We start from the raw sequence: 17,822 nt of genomic DNA, 5'->3' as shown, positions 1-17,822 counted from the left end.
TTGACCGACCTTTCTCGGCCCAAGGCTGTGTTCTGTATTCTGGTATGTTGTAGTCCAAGAGGGTGTAGAGTGTTTGGTTTTGTGTGGTGTGTTCAGGTTTAAAAGCAGATTTAACTTTTTTTTTTTCCGTATGGGGGGGGGGAGGAAATGTGAAGGTTAAAAGCAGAGAAAATTCCTCTCCCATCTTTGCTTAAAACAAAAACGGAAGTCGTTTGCTATCGTCAATGGTTGGAAACTAATCAAAGAGAGAAGCAACCTGGAATGAAGGAGAAATTTCCTAGCAGGGAGGAGCAATTAACCGGTGGAACAGAAGTTGCCTCCAGAAATCGTGGGTGCTTCATCACTGGAGGTTTTTAAGAAGAGATTAGATAGTCACTTATCTGACATGGTTTGAGTTCTCCGGCTTGAGCAGAGGGGTGGGGGGGTGGACTAGAAGACCTCCAAGGTCCCTTCCACATTCTATTCTATTCTATTCTATTCTATTCCATTCCATTCCATTCCATTCCTTTCCTTTCCTTTCCTTTCCTTTCCTTTCCTTTCCTTTCCTTTCCTTTCCTTTCCTTTCCTTTCCTTATTCTATTCCATTCTATGCCATGCCATGCCATGCCATGCTATGCCATGCCATTCCCTATTCTATTCTATTCTATTCTATTCTATTCTATTCTATTCTATTCTATTCTATTCTATTCTATTCCATCCATGTCATGCCATGCCATGCCATTCCATTCCTTATTCTGTTCCATTCCTTATTCTATTCTATTCTATTCTATTCTATTCTATTCTATTCTATTCTATTCTATTCTATTCTATTCTATTCTATTCTATGCCATCCATGTCATGCCATGCCATGCCATTCCTTATTCTGTTCTGTTCCGTTCCGTTCCCTTCCTTATTCTGTTCCATTCCATGTTCTATTCTATTCTATTCTATTCTATTCTATTCCATTCCATTCCATTCCATTCCATTCCATTCCATTCCATTCCATTCCATTCCATTCCTTTCCTTTCCTTTCCTTTCCTTTCCTTTCCTTTCCTTTCCTTTCCTTTCCTTTCCTTTCCTTTCCTTTCCTTTCCTTTCCTTTCCTTTCCTTTCCCTTCCCTATTCTATTCTATTCTATTCTATTCTATTCTATTCTATTCTATTCTATTCTATTCTATTCTATTCTATTCTATTCTATTCCATTCCATTCCATTCCATTCCATTCCATTCCATTCCATTCCTTTCCTTTCCTTTCCTTTCCTTTCCTTTCCTTTCCTTTCCTTTCCTTTCCTTTCCTTTCCTTTCCTTTCCCTTCCCTATTCTATTCTATTCTATTCTATTCTATTCTATTCTATTCTATTCTATTCTATTCTATTCTATTCTATTCTATTCTATTCTATTCCATTCCATTCCATTCCATTCCATTCCATTCCATTCCTTATTCTATTCTATTCTATTCTATTCTATTCTATTCTATTCTATTCTATTCTATTCTATTCTATTCTATTCTATTCTATTCTATTCTAATTTTTTTACGTCTTCTGGAACATCCTGATCATCTTAAGGACTAACCGGGTCCAAGGTTTGCTTTTTCTGCAACCAGCCAAATTTAGATCATTGCAAGCTGCTAAGGGCCTTGCATAATTCTGTGGGCGGCATCGTGGTTTTTATTATAGCCTGACTTGCCAACAGAGGAGGTTCCAGGATAGAGAAAAGGGTTAGAAGTGCAGGTGCCAAACTGCTTCTTTGCCCCGTGCCGTCTGCTTTCTCCAAATTTCCATCAAGCGGGCAGATTGAACGGCAGATTCCACGCCCGGGCTGCCCCCCCCCCTTTTCCTGGGCGCTTCGCTTGGGCACGAGGAATGCTGTAGAAGGACTTGGAGGCTCCTGTGGCATTTGGGGGCGTCCTTGGCTGTGAAGAGGCTCTGGGAGCGAGTCTTCCTGCAGGAAGCTTGAGCAGAAGAGCTGCCACCTCTTCTGGTGGAGGACGCTGGCCAGCATTTCTCCACATCGGGGGTCCTTGGGGCTCTCTCATCTTGGTGTTTTTCTTGCAGATGTTTCATTACCCAAACCAGGTAACATTATCGGTGCTAGAAGGGAGGGGGGCTTGCAGGGAGGAGGAGGAGGAGGAGGAGAAGGGTGGGAGGAGGAGGAGGAGCAAGATTGTGGGGTCTTTGGGGGTTTCTGAGCTTGGTGGCTTTCTTGCAGGTGTTTCATTACTCAACCAGGTAATGTTATTGGTGCTAGAAGGGAGGGGGGTTTGCAGAGAAGAGGAGGAGGAGGACTATGAGGTCCTTGGTTCTCAACTTGGCGGTTTTCTTACAGATGTTTCATTGCCCAAACCAGGTAACGTTATCGGTGCTAGAAGGGAGGGGGGCTTGCAGGGAGGAGGAGGAGGAAGAGGAGGAGGAGGAGCAAGATTGTGGGGTCTTTGGGGCTCTCTGAGCTTGGTGGTTTTCCTGCAGGTATGACATGACTCAACCAGGTAATGTTGTTGGTGCAAGAAGGGAGAGGGGTTTGCAGGGAGGTAGAGGAGGAGAGCACAGTCTTTGGTGCTCTCTGAGTTTGGTGGTTTTCTTGTGGATGTTTCAGGACCCAAACCAGGTAACGTTATTATCAATGCTAGAAAGGAGGGGGGTTTGCAGAGAGGAGGAGGAGGAGGAGGAGGAGGAGGAGGAGGAGGAAGGGGAGGGAAGAGGAGGAGGACTGTGGGGTCCTTGGTTCTCAACTTGGTGGTTTTCTTACAGATGTTTCATTGCCCAAACCAGGTAACGTTATCGGTGCTAGAAGGGAGGGGGGGTTTGCAGGGAGGAGGAGGAGGAAGAGGAGGAGGAGAGCACAGTCTTGGGTGCTCTCCGAGCTTGGTGGTTTTCTTGCAGATGTTTCATTGCCCAAACCAGGTAACGTTATTGGTGCTAGAAGGGAGGGGGGTTTGCAGGGAGGAGGAGGAGGAAGAGGAGGAGGAGAGCACAGTCTTGGGTGCTCTCCGAGCTTGGTGGTTTTCTTACAGATGTTTCATTGCCCAAACCAGGTAACGTTATTGGTGCTAGAAGGGAGGGGGGTTTGCAGGGAGGAGGAGGAGGAAGAGGAGGAGGAGAGCACAGTCTTAGGTGCTCTCCGAGCTTGGTGGTTTTCTTGCAGATGTTTCATTACCCAAACCAGGTAATGATATCGGTGCTAGAAGGGAGGGGGGCTTGCAGAGTGGAGGAGGAGGAGGTGGTGAAGGAGGGGGAGAAGGGGAGAGGAGGACTGTGGGGTTCTTGGGGGTCTCTCAGCTTGCAGATGTTTCTTGCAGATGTTTCATGACCCAAACTAGGAAACAGTGCTAGGAGAATGCTAGAATCCATGCTAGAAGGGTGGGGTGGGGGGTTTACAGAGAGGAGGAGGAAGATGAAGAAGAAGAAGAAGGAGAGGACTATGGGGTCTTTGGTCTCTCTGAACTTGGTGTTTTTCTTGCAAACGTTTCATGACCCAAACTAGGTAACATTATCAGTGGCAGAAGGGTGGGAGGTATGCAGAGAAGAGGAGGAGGAGGAGGAGGAAGAGGAGGAGGAGGACTGTGGGGTCTTCGGTCACTCTCAGCTTGGTGGTTTTCTTGCAAACGTTTCATGACCCAAACTAGGAAACGTTATCAGTGCTAGAAGGGAGGGGGGTTTGCAGGGAGGAGGAGGAAGAGGAGGAGGAGTACCAACTTCCTTACCAAACCGATCTGCAAGAGGAATTTGGGAGAAGGCACCGAGTCCTCTTGCCACACCCGGTGGCAAGCAGCATGCAATGCAAGTGTGTTGAAAAGCCGGTGTTGCCATGTGCACGGGTGAGTGGGCATTCTCACAGGAAAAGCGGGCGCACCTACAGTTCCCCGACAGTGCACACAGCAGCCTCGGCAATCCGTTTGCAAAAAGTGCCACAGCGCATTTGACCGGAGGTGGTCATTCCTCACCGCATCCGTTGAGATCAGCTCCCTGCAGGGCCTGGACTCTCGCCATGCAGGTCCTCGGCTTCCTTGGGACCACAGCAGGACCCTCCAAGACCTCAGCTGAACACCGACCAGCCACTCCATTTTTCCAGCTGATTTGATGGGTTATATATCCACCTTTGGGGACCCTCACTTCTGAAGGTCTCAGAAAGTTGCACAACGGTAGATGCTTCCTGTCCTGTCTTGTCCTGGGGTGCCAAACGACAAAATGGGGCAGCTCGCCATGGCCAGGATGCAGTGGCCAATTCACCATGGTCAACTCGCCGCAGGACAATTTAACAATTGAGTTTACTTATTTAAAATAAATAAATATTTTAATTTTTGTCATTCATCTTTCATTCTGCCCCTCCTTTGGCATCCTTTCTTTAATTATTGTATTCCACCATTTTGATATTAGTGTAATTCTTGTGCCGTGGTGAGTTGGCCACGGTGAATTGGCTGGGGCCAGTTGGCCATGGTGAGTTGTCCATGGTGAGTTGGCTGGGGCTAGTTTTCCATGGTGAGTTGTCTGGGTCTAGTTGGCCATGGTGAGTTGTCCATGGTGAGTTGTCTGGGTCTAGTTGGCCATGGTGAATTGGCCATGGTGAGTTGTCTGGGTGTAGTTGGCCATGGTGAATTGGCCATGGTGAGTTGTCTGGGTGTAGTTGGCCATGGTGAGTTGTCTGGGTCTAGTTGGCCATGGTGAGTTGGCCATGGTGAGTTGTCTGGGTGTAGTTGGCCATGGTGAATTGGCCATGGTGAGTTGTCTGGGTGTAGTTGGCCATGGTGAATTGGCCATGGTGAGTTGTCTGGGTGTAGTTGGCCATGGTGAGTTGTCTGGGTCTAGTTGGCCATGGTGAATTGGCCATGGTGAGTTGTCTGGGTCTAGTTGGCCATGGTGAATTGGCCATGGTGAGTTGTCTGGGTGTAGTTGGCCATGGTGAGTTGTCTGGGTCTAGTTGGCCATGGTGAGTTGTCTGGGTCTAGTTGGCCATGGTGAGTTGGCTGGGGCCAGTTGGCCATGGTGAGTTTGCAGAGAGGATGAGGATGACAACTGTGTGGTCCTTGGGGGATCTCTGAACTTGGTGGTGTTTCATTATCCTGCTAGGTAAAGTCATCAATGCTGGAAGCGAGTGGGGATGCGGAGAGGAGGAGGAAGAGGAGGAGGAGGAAGATGATGACTGTGGGGTCCTTAGGGGTCTCTGAGCTTGGTGGCGGTTTCATTACCCTACTAGGTAACATCATCAGTGCCACTTAGCTGGTTGGGTAACAGAACACCTGTAGGAAAACCAGCAAGCTCAGAGAGCACCAAGGACCCCTCAGCTTCCTTCCCTTTGCTACTTCAACAGATAACCCTGGTGCTACAGGTGGCATTTACCCCCAATGAGAATAGCCAGGATGTTTAAGAATAAATCGGAGAAATGTTGGACGTGGCATCAAACTCCAGGATTGTACTACCATATGTGGTGGACATGCATGGAAGCAAGGAGATTTTGGACTAAAATACATATGTGGTTAGAAAAAATGACAAAGAGACATATTGACTTTAAACCAGAAATATTTTTATTAGGAATTTTACCAGAGACATTTAATAAAGAATTACAATACTTAATTGTGAACATTTTAACAGCGGCCAGAATTGTATTTGCCAAAAACTGGAAAGGAGAGAAGATAATTTACTGATGAAGAAATTATTATGAAAATGTTGGACTGTGCTGAAATGAGTAGATTGACATTTGAAATAAGAGAAGAGGAAGATAAACAATATTATTTGATATGGGAGCTATTTTATCAATGGTTTGACAAAAAAGTATGGAGATGAGTTAGCATATATGAAATGTTTAAATATTTATCTTCAGTTTAAGTAAAGAATAATTGCTATATGAGGAGATTTGGAGAACTGTAAGCACGAAATGATTTCAACCGATTGAGATGCTGTCTATAATTGTTTGTAAGGATGATATTTTTATGTTGTTGTTGTGTTTTTTTTTAAATTTTTTTAATTTTTTTATTTTTAATCTAAAATAAAACTTTTTCCCCCCAAAAAAACAAAACAGATAACCCTGGTGCTGGGGAATCTTCGCAAGATGCAAGGAAAGCAGCCACGGAAACCGATAGTGTTTCCTGGGAGATGCATCTCCGCATGGCAACCGACAATGAAAATGGGCAATTCTGGGCGACGACGGTGCACCCAGGATGCCAGAAACGCTCTTCTGAATCCTGGCTTGCTGTTCCTACAGCAACCGGAAAAAAAACCTCCTCATCGCCTCATTCCCCTCTGGATTCTGAGTCGCTTGTAACAAATCAGAATATGCTGTTAAAAGCAGAGCAGCCATAATGGGGTGGGGTGTGGGGGGAGAGCGGAGGAAAGAAAAAAGAAAATTAAACGCACCACAACCAGGGTTGTTGCACAGACGGGCCTGGGAGCAGAGCCAGGACTTGAAGGGCCTTCCAGAACCCAAGAGATAATTCATAACCGAATTGGAGCAGCCTCCGTTTTAATTGCAGCTCGCTCGCCGTTGCTTTGAACAACAGAACAGATGGGCTTTGCAGTCCTCCTCGGTTGCCGGGTGCGTTGGTGGCTTTGCAGCGAGCTGCTCTCGGATGCAAAACTCCCTGCCAGACGAGGCTCTGAATGGAGGCCTCTTAGAACAAGGGGGAAATAGAATCAGCGACATTTGGATTTTAATAACGGAAAGTCGTGCGGACGGACTATCGGTTAGCTCCTTGGTTGAACGGACGGCTCGTCAACCACGGTTCCGTTTATTTACTCCATTGATAAATCTCGGAGGGTTATGGATTAGGATTGACTCGAAACCGGCCAATTGTCGTTTGTTGATTGGATTGTAGTTAACGGACGGTTATGGGAAATTTGTGGATTTGGCCTATGCAACCTTGTTGAATACAGAGTGATGTACAGAATGTACAATGATGTACAGAATGTTGATACAGAACGAAGACCCAGATTATGGGGGCAATGTTTATTTATTTATTTATTTATTTATTTATTTTATTTATTTTAATTTGATTTATATGCCGCCCTTCTCCGGAGACTCAGGGCGGCTTACAATGCGCTAAGCAATAGCCTTCATCCTTTTGTATATTTATACAAAGTCAGCTTATTGCCCCCACAAACTGGGTCCTCATTTCACCTACCTTAGAAAGGATGGAAAGCTGAGTCAACCTTGAGCCTTGGAGAGATTCGAACCAGCAGTAAATTGCAGGCAGCTGTGTTAATAACAGGGTGCGTAGACCACTGTACTATCAAGGCTCTTGTTTTATCGTATTTGTATACCGCCCTACTCCCGGAGGGCAGTGAACAGCCGAGATAAAAATACAAAGGACATACAAAAGTTAAAAAGTATTAAAAATAAATTAAATAATTTGGGCTCAAAAAAATTTAAGACATCCAATTTATATAAAACATTTAAAACCCATTTTAAAAGGGAGAGTTAGGCCAGACCAGCCTGTTGGAATAAAAATGTTTTTAGGGCGCGGCGGAAGATGCGTAGGTCTTGAATCCTCCGTATCTCCGGGGGGAGCTCGTTCCAGATGGCAGGTGCCCCCACAGAGAAGGCTCTCCCCCTGGGGGCCGCCAGTCGACGCTGTTTGGCCGACAGCACCCTGAGGAGCCCCTCTCTATGGGAGCGTACTGGTCGGTGAGAGGCTACTGGTGGCAGAAGGCGGTCTCGTAAGTACCCTGGTCCTGAGCCATGGAGCGCTCTAAAGGTGGTAACCAAAACCTGACTTTGTATAAATATACAAAAGTATGAAGGCTATTGCTTAACGCATTGTAAGCCGCCCTGAGTCTCCGGAGAAGGGCGGCATGTAAATCAAATTAAAAAAAAAAAAGATAAAATTGGAAGGGACCTTGGAGGTCTTCTAGTCCATCCACCTGCTTGAACAGGACACCCGTTGTCCGACCTTGGCCACTTTTAAGACGTGTGGACTTCCACTCCCAGAATTCCCCAGCCAGCATGAGATTCTGGGGGTTGGAACTCCACAAGTACAGGGACTCCTCGACTTACGACAGTTCGTTTAGTGACCAAGGTTACAACGGCAGTGAAAAAAGGGACCGTTTTTCACACTTACGACCGTTGCAGCGTCCCCATGGTCACATGATCAAAATTCAGACGCTTAGCAACTGACTCATATTTATGACGGTTGCAGAGTCCCCTTTTGGTCACGTGAGCCCCTTTTGTAACCTTCTGATAAGCAAAGTCCACGGGGAGGCCAGATTCACTTAACAACCGTGTTACTAATTGAACAAGTGCAGAGATTCCCTTAAGAAATATGGTGAGAAAAATCGTAAAAAGTGGGACAAAACTCACTTAACAAATTTCTCACTTAGCGACATAAATTCTGGTCGTAAGTTGAGGACTGCCTCTACAGAACAAAAGAATAACAAGAGTTGGAAAGTACCTTGGAAGTCTTTTAGTCCAATCCACTTCTCAAGCAGGAGATCTAAACCAGGGGCCTGCAACTTTAAACACTCAAAGAGCCATTTGGACCCGTTTCCCACAGAAAAGAAAACACCGGGAGCCACAAAAACCCTTCCCGGGCCTGACTATTTCTTGAGCGGCCACAAAACTAGCCTATGTAGTCGAATTAAACATTCTGTTTTCTTCCGAAACTTTTCTTTTCTTGGATTTATCCATGGTTGGCCTATCGAGGGTTGAAAAGCTCAATAAATTGTATGCCGGTGGGTGTCGCACATTGGCGGTTGTGACGCATATTTTGAGTGACAAGGAGCCGCAACAGAGAGGTGAAAGAGCCACATGCGGCTCCAGAGCCGCAGGTTGCTGACCCCTGATCTAGACCAAGGGTGTCCAATTTTGGCAGCTTTAAGATTTGTGGACTTCAACTCCCAGAATTCCCCAGCCAGCCATCTCCCAGAATTCCCTAAGCGAGCATGGGATCCTGGGAGTTGAAGTTCACAAGTTTTAAAGTGGCCGCGATTGGACAGCTCTGCCCTACACCCAAATCGCTTCAAAGCTGGCTGGGGAATTCTGGGATTTGTAGTTCCTACGTCTCCCAGTGGCCAAGGTGGAGAAATACAGGTTCTTAGAAGGCCTCAAAACTCCTGTTGCACATCTGTGTCCCAGCTGCTTTCCAAGCTACCTTTCTGTCGTTCCGTACGTCCGACGTAGCACCTCCAACTTACGTGATGCCACCTTTGAAGTTTTATCTGTATTTTGTTTCTGTTTTTCCTGTGGTCTTCGATCTGTTTCTTCCATAATCTCCTCCCTTTCACAGTTTGAGATTTAAAAAAAAAAACGAAAAAAAAAACAAAAAACACCATAGGCCACAATTAAGAGACGGGTATCTAATTACATTTATTTGTATGAGTAGGAGGGATAAGCCGTAGTTTGAAACATCTGCTATTGGAATCCAAAACAGAGATCCAGAATTTCCGAGCAAAAGGATTCAGTTGGAACCCGTGGTAAACTTTCTTAGGTTGTTTGCTGATGTTTGAGGTTCAGACCGGTGTTCGTTGCCTTTGCCAGTTTGTCTCCTGCCCAGGGGAGGAGACAACAAAAGTTGTGGAATTAACTAGGGGCGTCTGTCGTAGAATTGGTATGCGTGGCAAAAAAAGGACAAAGTGCAAATCAAAAGAGTAGATCCTTGCCTGCTTTTGTCGAGGCAACAATCTTGGCAGTGACACACACATACACACACACACACCTGTGGATCTCACGTTTGGGGAGGGGGTTCCTAAGTGGAAAAGACGGGGGTACCATACAAAATATCACATGAGGGAGGTGATGTAGGAGAAGGGTGGCAGAGACTGGAGGTGGAGTCAAAAGAGGAATTAGCCTAGGATCCTTATGTGGTCACAAGCAAACTAAATCCAAGCTCCGCTGAATTCTGTTGATCCTTATTGAACTACTAACAGGGGCTAACCAGCACCTGAGAAGATTCCTATTCATAAAACGATGAGCTAAATAAATCCTTCCCTCCTTCTTCCCTCCTTTCCCCTCTGTCTCTCCTTCCTTCCTTCCTTCCTTCCTTCCTTCCTTCCTTCCTTCCTTCCTTCCTTCCTTCCTTCCTTCCTTCTTTCCCTCCCTCCCTCCATCTCTCCTCCCCACCCCTTCCAACTCTCCTCCCTCCCTCCATTCTTCTTTCCTATTTTCTTTCTGCCCGCCTTCTTCCCTTCTTTCCTCCCTCCCTCCCTCCCTCCCTCGATCTCTCCTTCCCACACCCTCCAACTCTCCTCCCTTTCTCCCTCCCTCCATTCTTCTTTTCTATTTTCTTTCTGCCCACCTTCCTCCCTCCCTCCATCTCTCCTTCCCACCCCCTCCATCTCTCCTTCCCACCCCCTCCAACTCTCCTCCCTCCATCTCTCCTTCCCACCCCTTCCAACTCTCCTCCCTCCCTCCCTCCATTCTTCTTTCTTATTTTCTTTCTGCCCGCCTTCCTTCCTTCCTTCCTTCCTTCCTTCCTTCCTTCCTTCCTTCCTTCCTTCCTTCCTTCCTTTCTTCCTCCTCCCCCCCTTCCTCCATCTCTCCTCCCCACACCCACCAACTCTCCTCCGTCCCTCTCTCCTTCCCTCCATTCTTCTTTTCTATTTTCTTTCTGCCCACCTCCCTTCCTCCCTCCCTCCTTCCCACCCCCTCCAACTCTCCTCCCTCCCTCCCTCCATTCTTCTTTCCTATTTTCTTTCTGCCCTCCCTCCCTCCCTCCCTCCCTCCCTCCCTCCTATATCTTCTTTCTACTACTATATGTCTCCTGTCTTGCCATGGGGCTCCTCTAGTCTAGGTGACTTCCAACCGTACAGAGAGAAGAAACTAAAAGGAAGTAAAAGAACAAAATAAACAAAGAAAAAGAAAGCGCTTCTATACATGCCAGTTTCTAAGAGCCCCCTCCCTCTCTCTCTCTCTCTCTTCCCCCTCGCAGGTTGGAATGGGTGGAAATCATTGAACCTCGCACGCGGGAGCGCATGTACGCCAACCTGATCACGGGCGAGTGCGTGTGGGACCCTCCCGCCGGCGTCCGCATCAAGCGCACCAACGAGAACCAGTGGTGGGAGCTCTTCGACCCCAACACCTCCCGTTTCTACTACTACAATGCCACCACCCAACGGACGGTGTGGCACCGGCCGCAGAACTGCGACATCATCCCTCTGGCCAAGCTCCAGACGTTGAAGCAGAACACCGAGTCGCCTCGGGCCTCCACCGAGAACAGCCCCGGGCGCAGCACCAATGTCAGCCGAGAAGGCAGCACCAGCTCCTCTCTGGAGCAGGAGCTGGAAGGCGGAGAGAAAGTCCCGGAGCAGAACCGGCCCAGCCGGCAGCCGACTCAGTTCGCCATCGTTAAGGAAGAAGCAGAAAGGTAACCAGGCAATTTATGCTTCTGTTTGTATTTCGCTATGTAAATGAAGTCTAGATCATCCAGGCCAAAAGGATCTCAAAAAAGGTTAAACCGTGGCAAAGTTTATTAACCGGAGACGTTTCGTTACTCACCCAAGTAATTTCTTCCGTCAAGATGAAAATGTTGGGTTAGGCAGAGAGTCAGAGAGTCTTACATTTTGGGGAGAAACCCCTACAAAATCAGTATGGTGGCGCAGAGCCACGGTGGCGCAGTAGTTAGAGTGCAGTACTGCAGGCGACTTCTGCTGACTGCCAGCTACCTGCAATTTGGCAGATCGAATCTCACCAGGCTCAAGGTTGACTCAGCCTTCTGTCCTTCCGAGGTGGGTAAAATGAGGACCCAGATTGTTGGGGGCAAAAGGCTGACTCTGTAATAGCAATAGCACTTAGACTTATATACTGCTTCACAGTGCTTTTACAGACCTCTCTAAGCGGTTTACAGAGTCACCCCAACAATCTGCGTCCTCATTTTACTCACCTCGGAAGGATGGAAGGCTGAGTCAACCTTGAGCTGGTGAGATTTGAACTGCTGAACTGCAGCTAGCATTCAGCTGAAGTAGCCTGCAGTACTGCACTCTAACCACCTCGGCTCTTATAAACCGCTTAGAGAGGACTGTAAAAGCACTGTGAAGCGGTATCTATGTCTAAGAGCTATTGCTAAGTGGGAGGGAGGGAGGGTGGGAAGAAGGAAGATGGATGGATATTCAAGGGAGGGAGGGATGGGAAGAGAGAAAGGGAAAGAAGGAAGGAAGGAAGGAAGGAAGGAAGGAAGGAAGGAAGGAAGGAAGGAAGGAAGGAAGGTAGGTAGGTGGTGGTGCAGTGGTTAGAGTGCAGTATTGCAGGCTGACTCTGCCCACTGCCAGGAGTTCGATTCTGATCGGCTCAAGGTTGACTTAGACTTCCATCCTTCTGAGGTGGGTAAAATGAGGATCCAGATTGTTGGGGGCAAGAGGCTGACTCTGTAAAATGCTTAGAGGGGGCTGGAAAGCACTGGAAAGCAGTATATAAGTCTTAAGTGTTATTGCTATTGCTATGGAAGAATTAGCGCCTTGCAATGACTCTCTGACTCTATCTATGCCAGGAGTCCCTGACCCACAGACCCCGACCCACCAACGGGCCACAGACGGTTTGAAACCGGGCCGTGTGAGAAATGGGCAGGTGTGCGCGTGTGACGCTCCGCTCGTGTGAGCCGAGGGCGCTTGCACGCGAAGCTCTCCTTGTGCGGACGGAGGGCTCTGGCAGTCGCGTGCGAAACTCCCATTTGCACGATTGGAGCTTCGCGCGGGAGTGCATGTGCACGAGTGGAACTTTGCACACGACCGCAGGCATCCTCCATTTATTAAACAAATGGAGGTGTGCATGGACGTACTGCCACTCATTTATATGCACACTGGGCTGGACCACCATACTAGAAGGGTTGGGAACGATTGCTCTGTGCCAGGGGTGTCAAATTTGCATTGTCACGTTGTTGTCACATGACGTGTCATGACTTTCGCCCCCCCCTTCGCTAAACCAGGAGTGGGCGTGGCCACCGCGTGACGCCTCCAGCCTGTGGGCCACGAGTTTGACTTCCCCCTGTTCTATGACTGTCCAAAAACTTTCATTTTGACCAAAGAAGTTACTTGGATAAGTAACGAAACATCTCAGTTTGAATCAGTGGTGGGTTCCTCCCGATTCGGTCCGGTTCGGTCGAGCCGGTAGCGGTGATGATATGATGTCACCGAACTGGTTCTCCCTCCCTCCCCCCACCCCCCGACGTTATTCTTAACTTTTATTTGGTCCCACCCCCAATCTATTGCTGCCTCCTGAGTCCCAGCTGATGACTAGAGGGGAAAAAAAACTGTTTAAACTCTTGCCGGGGGGGGGCTTCAAAGGGCTGCCCTGCAGCTGATCAGTGTTAAAAACAAACAAATGAGCCGGGTCGTAAGTGCGAGGACTGGTCGTAAGTGCGAGGACCTTCCAGAAATGACTCTGACCAGCTAGCCACACCCACCTAGGCACATGACCCCCAAGCCACCCCCACAAAATAAGCCACGCCCACAGAACCAGTAGTAAAAAAATTTAGAACTCAGCCCTGGTTTGAATAAACTTTGGTCCAGTTGCCACGATTTCACCTTTTTTTAATTCTTTGTTTTTCACGGTTTTTTTGAAGTGCCCGTTCTCCGTCACAGAGGGACTTTCTGCAGTGGTGCAATCAAACGTTAAAATATAAAAACCAGTACAAGTAGTCTTCGGTTTACGACCACAATTGAGCCCAATATTTCTGTTGTCAAGTGATGCAGCAGTTGCTGAGGATGAAATTCCTTCTCCTTCCTGTTTCTACCCCCCACACCCCAATTTTGGGGGGTGGATTTTTTTCCTACGGTTTTTTTTTTTTTTTTTTTTAAATTTGATTTATATGCCGCCCTTCTCCGGAGACTCAGGGCGGCTTACAGTGCGCTAAGCAATAGCCTTCATCCTTGTGTATATTTATACAAAGTCAGCTTATGGCCCCCACAAACTGGGTCCTCATTTCACCTACCTTAGAAAGGATGGAAGGCTGAGTCAACCTTGAGCCTTGGCGAGATTCGAACCCTGCAGGAATTGCAGGCAGCTGGTCTTAATAAGCTTAATAACAGGGTGCCTTAAACCCCTGTACTACCAAGGCTCTCTTTTTAAATATTTTTAATGTCCTTTTTTTTTTTTTTTTGCATTAGGTTCTTTTATAGGCAGGGAGACATTTAAGGGAGACGCTTGTTAAGCGAGTTTTGCCCCATTCTACGACCTTTCCTGCCACTTTTGTTAAGTGAATCACTGCAGTTGTTAAATTAGTCACACGGTTGTTAAGTGAATCCAGCTTCCTCATGGACTTCGCTTGTCAGAAGATCTCAGAAGGGGATCATGTGACCCCCCGGGACATTGAAAGCGTCATAAGTATGAGTCAGTTGTCAAGCTTTTGAATTTTGATCACGTGACTGTTGGGACGCTGCAACAGTCATAAGTGTGAAAAACGGTCATAAGTCCCCTTTTTTTCAGTGACGTTGTAACTTTGAACAGTCCCTAAACAAACGGCTGTGAGCTGAGATTCACTTAGCAACCGCGTCACTAACATAACAACGGTAGCGATTCGCCTAACAACAGGAAAACATCTTAAAACGGGACCAAAACTCACTCAACAACTCCTCATGCTTAGCAGTGGAAATTTGTGGCTCAGTTGTGGTCGTACGTCGAGGACCAGAAATGCAAAATGAAATACAGAAAGACATTAAAAATCTTAAAAAGAAAAGAAAACCTACCTCGCCCCCCAAAAAAGAGGAAAAAAGGATGTTTTTTTGAGGAGGAAACATAACTTTATCCCCAGCCATGTAGATTCACCAGGAACAATTTCTCACTCTTAAAATAAAATCCAATAAATCTTCGTTTGAGGCCTCACCCTGGTTTTCTCCCAATCTTCTGCTCTCCTTACTTAATCGGCAAAAAGGTCCAGTAAAAATTAACCAAAACACCTAACGCCCTAAGTATGGAATAATTTATTTATTTATTTATTTATTTTATTTTATTATATTTCTATATAATAAAATAATCCCCCTTTTTCATTTCACCTAAATCTCCCTTATCCCTCTTTTTTTTTTTTTTTTTGAAAGAAGGAAAGCTTTTTCCTCTCTCCGAAGATTAGAACGTGCTATCTTTGTCGCACCATCCCTTGGGGGGCTCTGAGCAGTGGCTCATTAATATAATTAATAATAGCAATTATCAGATCCGTGCCAGGAGTAATTAACCACGGAGGGAGGAGGGGGGAAAGGAGCAACAGGTGGTTTTCTGCGGGAGTCTTTTCTTACACCCAGCGCTACGGGGTGAGAACTTGGTAGCAAAGGGGAGGGGGTCCCTCAAAAAGTGTGCCTGGCCAGTTGGGGGACTCAGGAGGATGGCCACAGAACACAAGTAGTCCTTGACTTACGACTGCAATTGGTCCAGTGGTGGGTTCCTCCCGGTTCGGCCCAGTTCTCCCGAGCCGGTAGCGGTGACGATATTGTTCTGTCTCCGTACCACGCACACACCCAACCAGCCAGCCGAGGATTAAATAAACTCTTCAAACACTCAACGTCAGTGATAAGGAACTTGGTAGCAACTCCGTGGCTGCCTGCCAAGAACTTTTACTCCGATAACACAGACAAAAATACACACAGTTTGAATAGTCCAGTTTGTAATTAAATCCACAGCAAAATAGGTGTTGTGTCCGAAGGTGCAAAGTGCCTCGCCAGAGATTAGCTTTGTCCATCACAGAGTCCGAATGGCCACCACACTCCCTTTTATAGCCTGTGGGGTGTGGTCCAGTGACTCAGCTTAATCTCTGGCATGCCTCCTTTTCTGCTGCGCCTGCTTGTCTCTCCGACGCTGGCGTGGGTCCAACCACAATGTTTCTTCGTCACTATCCGACGGCTCGGAAATACCTGGCTCCTGGCCAATCTCTTCTCCTTCGAGAGACACCTGAGGCATTGCCAGAGAGGAGGGTCCTGGAGAGGGAGGCCTGGCCGTCTCCTCTCCTTCATGTTCGAAGCCTTCTTCCTCCGATAAGATAGGCTCGGAGGACGGAGCCACAACAGATATGATGTTCTGCCCCCCCGCCCCCACCCCACCCCCCCGCATTATTCTTATCTTTTATTTGGTCCCACCCCCAATCTATTGCTGCCTCCTGAGTCCCAGCTGATGGCTAGAGGGAAAAAAACTGTTTAAACTCTTGCCGCGGGGCTTCAAAGGGCCGCCCTACAGCTGATCAGTGTTAAAAGAAAACAAATGAGTAGACCAGTGCCTGCAAAAATACATGAGTAGATCAGTGCCTGCAAAAAATAAATGGGTAGACCAGTACAGCTCTGCAAGCAGTTAAAAGCCTGGAAGACCAGTACCTCTGCTAAATCCTAAAGAATTGTCACATGACCATCAAGCCACGCCCACAAAATAAGCCACACCCACATCAAGCCACGCCCACAAAATAAGCCACACCCACAGAACCGGTAGTAAAAAATTTTAGAACCCACCCTTGAATTGGCCCCAGTATTTATATTTCTAGACGAGACTGATTCTGCCTGATTTTACGACTTTTCTCGCCACCGTTCTTAAGTGAATCAGCACAGTTCTTAAGTTAGTCACCCGGTCGTTATCTGGCTTCCTCATTGACTTTGCTCATCAGAAGGTCGCAAAAGGGGATTGCGTGACACTCCCCCCCCTGGGACTCTCCATATATACGAGTCAGTTGTACAAGCGTCTGAATTTTTAGCAGAAGGGAATTTGGGCTGCGTTCATTTCGTTGTATTATGCAGCTAGCCACCTGGAGTTACGACCACAAATGACCCTCAAATTTCCGCTGCTAAGTGAGACAGTGAAGGGAGCTTTGCCCCATTTTCTTGCAGACAGTTGTTAAGTGAGAAATTAAGTGAGCTTTGTCCCATTTTATGAATATTTATGCCACCGTTAAGTGAACGGTGCCATCTCTTCATGTGTGGGAAAGTATTTTTCAGGATGTGGTTCTTTCTGCGGGGTGGAGGGACGCCTGTCAGCCTTGGAAGCCATATTAGGCCAGAAGCTTCAATGTTGCCACCTCCTCATGTGCGTTGAAGCTTCCGGCCTAATATGGCTTCCAAGGCTGACATCACGGCTTTCCCCTTTAACCGTGTTAAATTAGTAACACGGTTGTTAAGTGAATCTGGCTTTCCCCTTGACTTGGCTTGTCAGAAGGTCGCAAAACGGGAATCACATGACCCCCGGGGAGGACACTGCAACCGTCATAAGTCCATGCCAATTGCCAAGCATCTGAATTTCGGTCATGTGACTGTAGGGATTCTTGCAACGGTCGTCAGTGTGAAACGCTTTTTTTCCCCGGGCCGTTGTAACTTCGAAAGGTCACTAAACGCGAACAGTTGTAAGTTGAGAAAAATCATGGAGTGTGCGGAAATGGATAAGCTTACGAAGGAGATACAAGAAAAAGAGGAAACAGAATATTACGTAGTCTGGGAGAGATGGTATAAATCAGTGACGGCTAACCATTTTGCCGTCGCGTGCCAAAAGCGGGGGGAGCACGGTGTGTGTGTGTGTTATACGTGTGCATGCCCACAGCCATAATTCAATGCACCCCATCCCCCACACATGCGTGCACGACCCCCCCCCGGTTCCCCCTGCTTTTGACCGTGCGATGGCACCGTGGGCCCAGTAGGGCGTTTTTTTTGCCCTCCCCAGGCTCCAGAGCCTTTCTAGGAGCCTGAGGAGGGCGAAAACGCCCCCCCCCCGGACGCCGGAAACGGCCTTTTTCCCGATTTCCAGTGGGCCCAGAAGGCCCAAAAATCAGCTGGCTGATGCACGCATGCGTGCTGGAGCTGAACTAGGGCAATGCTCGTGTGCCCACCAATATGGCTTCAAGTGCCACCTGTGGCACGCATGTCATAGGTTCGCCATCACGGGTATAAATGGTTGGAGGAAAAGGGAAAAAAAGGACAAGCGAAGACTATATATACATAGTATATATATATACACATATATATATGTTT

At 47.3% G+C, this 17,822-nt stretch overlaps 1 protein-coding gene across 3 annotated transcripts in view; it reads left to right on the top strand.

Annotated features, from left to right (window-relative positions):
- Positions 1–17,822, top strand: part of ARHGAP39 (Rho GTPase activating protein 39) — a 169,761-nt gene that overhangs the window by 61,640 nt on the left and 90,299 nt on the right. For all 3 annotated transcript variants that reach the window (XR_015733464.1, XM_087890971.1, XM_087890970.1), the window contains exon 2: positions 10,832–11,266. Coding sequence is in view for 2 of the 3 variants with exons in the window: in XM_087890971.1 (XP_087747097.1) it covers positions 10,832–11,266 (435 nt within the window). In the remaining variant the exon portion in view is untranslated. The remainder of the gene's footprint in view (positions 1–10,831; positions 11,267–17,822) is intronic.

Source organism: Pantherophis guttatus, chromosome 3, assembly GCF_059756535.1.
Source record: "Pantherophis guttatus breed Tessera chromosome 3, ASM5975653v1, whole genome shotgun sequence".
In the NCBI taxonomy this organism is placed as follows: domain Eukaryota; kingdom Metazoa; phylum Chordata; class Lepidosauria; order Squamata; family Colubridae; genus Pantherophis; species Pantherophis guttatus.
This window is presented reverse-complemented; position numbering and strand designations above follow the sequence as displayed.